This window comes from Camarhynchus parvulus, chromosome 3, assembly GCF_901933205.1.
Source record: "Camarhynchus parvulus chromosome 3, STF_HiC, whole genome shotgun sequence".
In the NCBI taxonomy this organism is placed as follows: domain Eukaryota; kingdom Metazoa; phylum Chordata; class Aves; order Passeriformes; family Thraupidae; genus Camarhynchus; species Camarhynchus parvulus.
In genome coordinates, this window is record NC_044573.1 from 17,517,062 (window position 1) to 17,527,497 (window position 10,436).

Below are 10,436 nucleotides of genomic sequence, written 5' to 3' on the forward strand. Positions count from 1 at the left end.
TTGTGGAGGTGGCACTCAGGAAACGAGCAGCAGTAATACAGGAGCCAAAACTGATGTGGTAGGAGAGTCTTAAAATACCCTGGATTGCTCTGATTCAGTTGTTCCTGGAACTTGAAATTATTTTGCTTTTGTGATGTTTGGTCAGCACTGAAGTCATTTTTCAAAACAGATCCATTAGAAATGAAAGGTCAGAGCTGCTTGTGTGCTGCTAAGCTGATACAGCAGCTCACCCAAAACAAAGCCCACAGAACACTGCAGGAGTGTGCACATGAAATAAAACCCAAACCAGTTTGTGCTAAAATAAATACACAGAGCCACAGAAACTGCAGCTCAGCAGCTGCAGACAGTTAAGCAGCTGCAGAGCCTGGCCACGGCTTTGGAGTAATCCTCAAGAAAGTCTCCTTAAACAATAAATTAGAAACAAAAAGAGCCCCCAGTAATGACTCTCCACTACAAAGAGAGCCTCAACAGGCAAACAAGAATTACTTCTGCGCTGCTCATCTTTACAGGTTTGCAGGCAGCTAGAAGCTGTAGTTCAGAAGGGCATGCACTTCTGATTCATCTCAAAAGCTTGTGCACTTGGAAGCCCTACAGTGACAGCACAGGGCACTGACTCAGGATCTGGGTGATTTAGCTGAAGCACTCCTAAGATGCTCTTGCCTGCAGCTGTGGCTCATCTCACCGCTCTGGCAGATTTTCCTCCCCATTGCATCAGGGCAGCATAAGGGAGGTGTGCCTGCTCCTCAGCTGCTGTAGTTCACACTCGCCTCACAAATGGGAGCTGAAGTTGATGGCACTTAATACTAACACACCTCACAGGCTCACTGTCACCCTGCCTCTGCCCCAGGGCAGAACACGACTGCTGCTTAGGGACAGTGACATCCCGCTCCACTTCTGAATCTAGAAAACCTCATGAGTCAGAGCCTTGGACAACAGCAATGTTAGTTATGGTTCTGCTAATTTTAGCTCGTGCTTTACCCACAGTTCCCAAATCCCTGCAATGCCTCTCCAGGTGCCAACAGCCACAGCTACCCTACACCTCAAGTGCCAAAACACACAGCTTCCAGATGAGAGGCTCTGGTGCACTTACAGAAACTGTACACTGCAGAAAGACATTTTTCAAATAAAGACAAGAGGAAGCAAACAAGGACAGCTTAATTTACCCTACTGCTCTGCACATATCTTAATAGGAACAAAAGTTCATCTGCACAGTTCCTGTGTTTCAGAGTCCACTCCAGGACACACAAGACAGACTTTGTGCAGAGGGCAGCTCAAGGAGTGTCCCACAAGGTAGCAAACAGCCTGCAAGGGCCAGCTTCTACCCCAAGGAGTGAAAGGAGAGAGAGGGGCAAGGGAAACAAACACACACTTCACACACTCTCCTCAGAGTAAACTGGGAAAGCTTTTAGAAGTAAATAAACACACACACCCCCACCCCCATATTCTCAGAAAGCCACCCAAGCAGAATGCTTTTACTACCGTGGCTGAAGGGTTTGTTTTATAAGAGTAGTTTCCCCAGATTTAGTCAACCTTACCAGCCTCCTCCTCCTCCTCCTTCTCTCCTTATTCACACTGAACTGTGAAAGGGACTTCAGCTCTCTCCAACCAATTAAAAACTAATTGAAGCAACAGACTGGCACTGTACAGCCTGAGCACTCTTAGAGATGGCAGACTCAGCTCGTATGAGGCCTACACAATGTCATAATATTTCATTTTATTTCACCTCATAGCATAAAGAGCTGAAAAGAATATTCACATGGATCCAACCCTAAAAAACAAATTGAAATCTTTACTGCAGTTCAAGTCACTGGGCTCAAATGAACAGCACACATCCTTTACTGCATGTGTGCACCACAGAGCCTGCAGGAACAGAGCAAGGTTTTATTTGTTCCAAAAGCTCCGTGAGGAAGTAATGCACACACACAGTTTCTCTCTCAAAAAGTAAAGCTATGTTAGAACATAAGTTAGTGTATTTTATTCATTCAAGGAGACATCTTCACCACTCTGACCATTAAAATGAAATATGTCGACACCCAGATATAATCGAACATTTTCTGCTTTTGCTGATTATTTCTGTTACTGATAGGACAGGAGACAAGGAATTGCTGAAAAGAAATGTGTCTTTCAAAGACAAACAAAATTCAGAACAAGTATTTATGCCAAATCTTTCGCCCCTACAGACCCTAAACTTTGTGCCCGCAGCTATCAATGCATTCTTTTAGAAACTGGACACAGAGACACAGGCACTCTTAAAACATTGCTGCAAATAGAAAATGGGTATAAATGTGCAGCACTGACAACCTAAAAAGTCATCAGCAAGAAAGACTTCACAAACACTGGTACCTTTTCTACTGAAATTTCTTTGCTGCCAATATGCAGCTAGCAACTCTGATGAGAAATCCCTAATTTGTGGTCCATGGAATAGATCTGAGGCTGTAAAAAGGTTTAGGAGGGGAGCCTGGCAAGGTAGGGAAGGAAAGCAGCTGGCATTAAGGAATTGGGATTCATAGACAACCTCCTGACAGAAGGCAGGCAGAGTCCATAGGAGCAAATCTGGGTTTCTGCAGTGAAGGATTTTCTTTTTGATACAAAGAAGAGAGACCCAAAAATGACAGAGGAGAATTGCCTTTGTGTGTGGACAGTAAATATGTTTTAATTGGCTGCAGATAGAAAGGGGGAAGACAGCTGTAAGGCAGCTGGTGGTGATTATTTGGAAAGAGTATGTTTGACACACAGTTTAAGCCTTCAAAAAATCCTCAGTCAAAACCAGAAATTAATAGCAAAGAAAATGCTGAAGTGTATTTGTAAATGGAGATTATTTAGTGTGGAATTAGAACTCAATAAAAAGTATAAGGACAGAGTACAATTTCATTGAGAAGAATAGAAGATAAAACACAAGAGAAATTGCATGGTGCTTTCCTTGCACAAGTTATATATACTACAGTACACCTGTATCACCAACACTCCAGCCTGATCAAAAACTCTGCAGAGCAAGCCCACGACACAACAGCACAGTGCACAGCAAAACTAATCCAAAGAGATTCAATATGATCACCCTTTATAGTCAAATGCACTTAGGGACTCAGGAAATCCCCTCTAACAACTGTGCAAAGCAAGAAAATTACGTGAGCAGTGTGACAGCCTGACCCCATGCAGGCAAACAAGGATTCTACAGCAACCAGTTAAGCCCAGGTCTTCTGGTGGCCTTTGGCACTGATGGGTTTGCTGGAAAGCAGCAAGCACAAGGCAGGCAGATCAGTGTGAACCGTGCAATCTCAAAAAGCTCATTTCTCTCCCATGCACAATGCATGCCAAATCTTAAGATTCCTGCAGCATCCAGTTATGAAACTACAATAGAAGAGGAAAACAGATGGCTAAAGCCTTTTGGAAAAAAAAAAAAAAAAGATTAAGCCTTACTTAATTTCCAAAAGAGAAATATGTGTATTTGAAAAGAGAGAACCCACTTCAGACCATACCTAATCGATATAAAAATAGGCAACTTGCCTCATGGACATGAAGCCTGTCTTCAGTTAAAGCTTCTGAACACATGAAAAGTTTAACCCTTTTAAACATCATGGCTCACCGTATTTATAAGAAGGATTTAAAAGTAAAGCAGTTCATGTAAGAAATGACAGACATTACAAACATTGTACAAAAATAACATTTTTCTTTATCTCTAAAGCAACTCCTGAACACAAATCCTGTATAAAAGCCTCTATGTTTACACTTTTCCAGCCTTTGTAAGCAGTTAGCACCTATGTTCAGGTGAGCAGCTTTCTTGCTCATAAAAGCATCCAATGAAGAATGACAAGTTAGGAACTTGGCAGCCTGAATTCTCTCAGTTCAGCCATTCTCTGTGGAAACCAGTCAGTATTACATTTGAAGCCTCTGTTGAGTTCTTGACTTGTGACATACCGCAGAACAATAAGGAAACAAAAAAACCACCCTAAAGAGCTCACGTGTTCAGCAGCAGATGTTTCAGCAGCTCTATAAAACTGCTATCAGAGCATCAGGTCCAAGTACTGGAACTGATCTCTGGTCCAAAGGAGAAGTTTCCTCCTCGGCTGAGCCTGAATCTCAGACAAGCCTCGACTCAGCTGCCAGAACAGTGGCCTCCCGCAGCTGGGCAGCCCCAGGTTACACGAGAGATTCATGCTGGGCTGGCAGCTTGAACCAGGACCAACAGGAGACCTGGGCTTCTTCAAACTGGCAGCAAAGCCAAAGGCATCCCAAACAGGGCCTGACACCAATGTTCAGGAACTGCACTGGGGTCTCTGCACAGGTCACAGCATTCCAGCTGCCAGGGATGCCCAGCACACTCCTGCCCCACACAGCACCCTCTGTCCTGACAGCACAGAGCAGGGAATACAGCTGCTCCTGTACAAGCCTAAGTAAAATGAATGAGGCTGATTTCTGGTTTTATTCAATGACTCTGCACTGAGGATAAGCACTGAATTAACTCCCTGGTGTCACATGTGGTCCTTTCAGGCCAGGGCTGTAGTTCACTGGTGAGGCTGTGTGGAAAATCCTGAGCTGCCCCAGCTTAGTCCAAGGGTAAATGGAGGATGACACACTCCAGCACTTTCAAGCAAGCACCCTTCAAAAAAATCAACTGCTTATATGATTAATGCAAAGTACTATGTTTTTGCAGTAGCAAGAGTCACTAATCCATATTAAAGACCAAGACTACATCTGTTTATTTATTTATTTTTAATGAAAGGTTCTAAATAAACCAACTGTTCAATTTTTCAAAGATACTGAGCAGCCACAATAATTAGGTCTGGGTCAGTGGGAGCTGCCAAAATGCCACAGAAGTGACTCAGTCCTGTTAATTATCTGAAAAATAAAGAACAGTGACAACACTGGACACTCCATCACGACCTATCTCCCCCAAACACACCACCAAGGAAGAGCAATCATTGGTGAGTGGCTGTCTGTAACCATTAGTAGGGACAAGAATTAGAAATTATAGACAGGAGAAAAAGCAAGGAAAGGTTTCGGCCCAATCTGGCCAAATGCTAAGAGATAATATAATCCTTTAAAAAAGGGAAGCAGCAACACTACAGCAGTGGTAACTTCTCACAGTACCAGGAGAATGCCAGAAAAAAAAAAGAGCAGGAGCTATTTTAAACACTAAGTTTAAAAAATAAAAATAAAAAAATAATTTAAAAAAACCAAACCAAACGAAACCAAAACTCCAATCAACACAAGTCCAGAGGAAACAGAGTATTAAAGCCAAACCAGAAATTCGGCCAACCTTGCACACCATCCACAATCAGTACAAAAATATTTTAACACACAAGTTTCTGAAGAGTCTGAAGAGTCAGACAAATGCAAACCTAACAGAAGACTGCAGTTCACAAAAGGAACACAGCCTGTTTTGGTCATGCACAATCCTTGCTCACAGACACTTCTCAGTCCCAGTGTGTTTATGACTGTGTTGTCATTTACTTTAAAATATGAATGGAGCATTCTTTTCCTCCAGAAACACTGCATTGTTAAAATGCCAGTACATTAAAATAACTTACTGCTTACTACATTTCAATCAAACAAACTACAGACTACAGCACTGACACTTAATATATATTGAGTGCTTTCAGCAAGAGCAGCATATGGAGTTCATTTCTGGTGTTTTGTTCTCACATGGGCCAAACTCAGAGGCAAGACTCAGAAACAGATGAAGCAGTGATCCTTCGGGCATGCACAGAAACTGTATCTTCTCCTAAGCTAGGGAAACACTTAGTTGAAGGCTCTCAAAATACATAAATCCATAACCCTTCATTTCTATATAAGTTTGATTTATGGCAGAAATATAGTATTTTAGGTTGCATGCTTAAAGAACATTTTTTGTTAAGGTTCTCAAAATAACAGGAAGCAGAATCAAAGAGCTTACAGTCAAAGGACTTTATGAGTTATGTTTGTCCCCATTGTGATTTTTCCTAGAATTCATCCACATTTTACCACCACACTGCTCCTTTGTAATAGCCAACACAAGCACTGATCTTGTCTAGATTTAAACTCAAGAATGTAGAATGAAGGTTCAGAAGGACGACCTTTTTGCAAAAAATTAGTTACATATCTGAGGTTTGGAATGGCTCTCTCACTACTGCATACCCAGCCATTCTGCTAGGTGGGCACTCTCAGTTATGATTAACCAACAAGCTGCCTGTTTCTAAAATAATAAGATACTTCACAAGAGAACTTTTGTGTATGACTTTTTCTTAAACCAAGGAAAGGTTAGCTGCAATTCCAATGCAAATATTCCCCTGCAGGATTTATACTTTAGTGCTGAAGCATCCTGCAAATTCTCAGCAATAAGTGAATCAAAATGAAAATGAAACCTAAAACACCCTCATTAATGCAAAGAGAACATAAAAGGACATAAACCCAACTGCTGAAATAACCTGATCAACTAAAATTACTGTGGAAAACTCCTTGGCCACTTTGGGACAGCAGATCCCATAAGATAATCAGGACAGCTTCTTTCAACTTCTACAATGTTTCCATTTGTAGTTTACACTGTGAAACCTAGTTCAACTTCCAGAAAAATTCTGTTTCTTAAACATCCTAAGCGTGAAGACAACTTGCTAAAAAAATCCAAAACATTTAACCTGACAGTGCTCCTTTAAGACAGAGCAGTGTGCAGCCTTCCAGCATATTTGACAGAGATTTCCTACTCCAAGAGATAGAATTTAAATTTGTAGAGGCAATTACTCATAACCAGTGAAAGCAGCCAATGCATGTGCCAAATTTGCCAACAAGAAGAAAGGCCAAGTATTAGAAAGGAGGTTGCAGTTTATGACAAGGCAATTTGAACATCTCGGTCCATGAGGTCTGGAAAGTATTTTCCTCATCCCCTGACACTACGTGCTCACACTAATGTGAGGAATTATGTCAGTAATATCAATATTCCAAACATACAAAACAGCAGTTAAGTATTTATATAATGGAGATCTTCCCCTGACTACTTAAAAGCTGCTTCTAGTCTTGCCTAGCAGATTTATTTAAGCTCATTTTGCACAGGAAAGATGATGTGCCAGACCCACACCATTAACTGCTGTCTAGTCAGCTCCAAAGCCATCCAACTGGACCACCATCGAACAGGATTCCTGTCTGATTAAACAAACACCTTAAGGCAATTCCCAAGGACCTGCCCCTTGCCCCTTCCTGTTAAAAGATAGAAAGGAAAAATGGAAAAGAAGAAAGAGACACATGACCTCCTCAGGTAAGGAAGTCAAAAACCAATATGGGCATCCAACCCATATCTCCCATGACCACCATGTCCAGGACTGATCTCCAGTGCTCCTGTCAAACAACTCAAGGGTCAGTAGATAACACTCAGCATCCCCAAGCTGAATTGGCAGCTGAAAAGAGCTCATGGGAAACATAAAAAACAAAACAAAACAAAACAAACAAACAAACAAAAAAAAAAAAACCAAAACAAAACAAAAAAACAAACAAAAAAAAACCCAAACAAAAAGCCCCAGTAAAACCCAAAACTGACAACTAAAACCACATCAAGTTACAGATGTAAGCTAACAAATGTACCCTCCTCTGCAAGGTAAAACCAATGCCAGCCTAGAAAATCAATAGTACAGCACAAATCCAGCAGGTCCAGGGTAACCACACAGCAAAGCCAGCGCTCACTGAGAAAGACAAGCAGCTCATGCAGCTCTTCTGCAATGGGCTGGCAAGAGAAGGTAGGGGGATGCAAGAGCATGCACCTACCACACCATACACAGCGAGCAACATTTCCTATTTCAGCACCAGCAACTTACTCCATTATTTTTTACAGCAACATGAGCTGCTTCTTACCATTTTTTGGTGCACTCAACCATCAGTTCCTGGTAAGAGGCCACAAACTGGAACTTGGATGCATGTTTCCCAACACGCTGCAGTCTTTTCCAAACTGAAGCCATGGTGGTGAGAAATACCAGTCCTCTTACACAGCAGCAACTGTGTGAATACCAACGCCGGTTTCAAAGAGCGTGTGTGCTTGAGACTAGCAGGTTTATATACAGATACAGTAAAAAGAGTGTGGGAGAAACGTGACGGGGTGTCTACAATTCATATTCTGCCTCTCCCCTCCTCAGGGTAAATCCCAGTCTAGCGGAATGGCTCATCACTGGCCAGGAGCAGCATGCAGTAGCAGTAGACAGGTAATGGAAAGGAAGTTCTCTCATGGAATCATCATTCTTCACACAGTGGATGAAGGGAAGACTGCAGGACTGGAAGACAAATAAGACAGAGAGAAGAGACAGCATTGGTTAATACACTTCTCACTAAGTGCTGCAATTGCACGTGATCTTGTACCTTTCAAAGAACTACAAGCAACCACAAGAACACAGCCCTTTCCTGTTGTCATCTACACCCCTCCAGCCCCAAATAAATAAATAAATAAATAAAAATACTGCAGCAATTTCAGGAATTTAAACCACGAGACTGTTCGGAAACATATCAACATATCCTATTATCAGCACCATCATAACTGGCAACAACAACAAAAAAGGGCAGCTCGGGGCCACACGGAATCCTTGTGCAGCATCTCCGGGAAGCAGTGCAAAGTGGCTGAGGTGCTGCCAACATGCACCCAGAGGGAGGGACACCGGGAGATGAAGTTCTTTGTCTTGATGACAAAAGGTGTAACAGTTGTTTCCTCTAACACACCTCCCGCTTTCATCTCTCTGTCCAAAGAGAAGGATCAGCCAGGAAGACAGAAACGGAATGTTGCTGCCCAAATGCCTGTGCCAGGGTGAGGAGAAAGGCGAAAGAGGAAGGGGCATTTCCCGAGTCCTGGCTACCCAGGATTCCCCATCTTCCTCGCTGCATCATATTGAAATGGAAATGCCTCTCCATCCTGCACTGAGGAATGCTCATCAGGGAAGTGAAAAGGGAGAGGAGAAACCCAGGTGGGTCTCCTCCCTCGAAAGGAAAGCAGCATCTGCGCTGGGTGCGGGGGGAAAGCCTCTTCATTACGAATACAGGGAAGCAGAAGCTGGCCGCAGCTGGCGAGAAGTCAGGGTAGGATAGCATCAGAGCTGGCACCTGAAGTGGAATGGCCCCCGGGAGAGAGGGTCCCCAGGGAGCCCCGGGGCGAGGAGCGCCCCGCTCCGCCTCAGCAGCCCGTGTCACCTCCGCGCCCAGTCCGCCGGGGCAGCGCCCCCCGCCCTTGGCCGGGAGCCGGAGCCGTTTAAAAATTAAAACGCCACCGGCGGGGAGCAAGAAGGGGAGCGGCGGCCTCGGGAGCGGCGGGAGGGAACGGGCGGCTCCCCGTGCGGCACTCACCTGCCGCCGGCTCCTCGCGGGCGGCCCCGCCGGGCGGGCGCGCTGGCACCACACGGCAGGCGAGAGTCAGCGGTGCCGCTGCCCATTACTGCAGCAGCCCCGCCGCCGGCAGCGCCCCGCGGCTGTCCCCGTCCTCCCGCAGCCTCATGGCGAGCACGGCTCCCCTGCCGCTCTCCGCGCCGGCCGGGCAGACAGCGCGGGTCGCAGCGCGCCTCACGCCGCCACCATCGCCCTCCTGCCGGCGCTGCGCGGCGCCTCGCCCCGGCCCGCCGCTCCCCCGCCCCCGCCGCCCGCCGGGGCCCCGCCCACGCCGCATCATTGGCCCCGCCGCGGTCCCTCCGCGGCCCATTGGACTTTGAGCCTATCAATCATCTCGCGCAGCGGAGGGGGAGGTGGTGAGAGGAGAGGGCTTCGCGTATCCTCATCTCCCGCCCCCAGCCTACTCTGATTGGTGACAGAGCCCGAGGAGGCAGGGCTCTCCTGAGCAGGGGCTACTCGATAGGTCAGCGCCGCCGTCTGTCAGCGCCCGGCGATTGGCGGAGGCGCTTCCTAAAGCGGCGCGGGCGGGGGGGGGGGCCGCGGCGCGAGGAGCGGGCTGTCAGGGCAGGGGTGTGGCTCCGCCGCCGCCCCCGGGACTCGCCACCGCCCCAGGGCCGGGGAGCGGCGGGAAGGGAAGGGCCGGGCTGGGGCAGGGACGGAGGGAGCCGGGGGGGAACCAGTGATGCCTCCCGTGAGGCGGGCGCGGGGCGGCTGGAGGCAGCGAGCGGCCGCGGATGGAGGCGGCGGGAGGGGAGGAGGAACCGCGGCGAGGGACAGTCCCTGCGCTGGGCCCGCCTTGGGGAGGGGGCGGTTAAACGCCAGGCCTGAGCCCGGTCCTGCGTCACAGGCCCCGCTCGTGTGGGGGCTCCGGAGCTCGGCTTTGGCTGGGAAACTGGTGGGAATTAAATGCCGCAGACAGGACGATGTTCCTTTGCTGATTTAACCTGCGTGCTCAGGGAACGGCACCCAGGCGGCGGGGGCTGGATGTTCTTTGCAGTTCGATGTAAAAGTGTCTGCAAGGGAGAACGCAGCAGTGAGAGGGGCGATCTCCGTGGGATGCGGCTCTGAATTCCCCGTGGCCACGCTGGCAGAACGCTGCTCCTGCACTGCGG

At 46.8% G+C, this 10,436-nt stretch overlaps 1 protein-coding gene across 8 annotated transcripts in view; it reads right to left on the reverse strand.

Moving 5' to 3' along the window:
* EHBP1 (EH domain binding protein 1) overlaps positions 1-9,543 on the reverse strand; it is a 206,559-nt gene extending 197,016 nt beyond the window's left edge. For all 8 annotated transcript variants that reach the window (XM_030946204.1, XM_030946198.1, XM_030946201.1 and 5 more), the window contains exons 1-2: positions 9,286-9,543; positions 7,816-8,228 (exon numbers count right to left, since the gene is read on the reverse strand). In XM_030946204.1, coding sequence (XP_030802064.1) covers positions 7,816-7,919 — 104 coding nt within the window. In that variant the 5' untranslated portion in view covers positions 7,920-8,228; positions 9,286-9,543. The remainder of the gene's footprint in view (positions 1-7,815; positions 8,229-9,285) is intronic.
* Between the last annotated feature and the right edge of the window lie 893 nt (positions 9,544-10,436).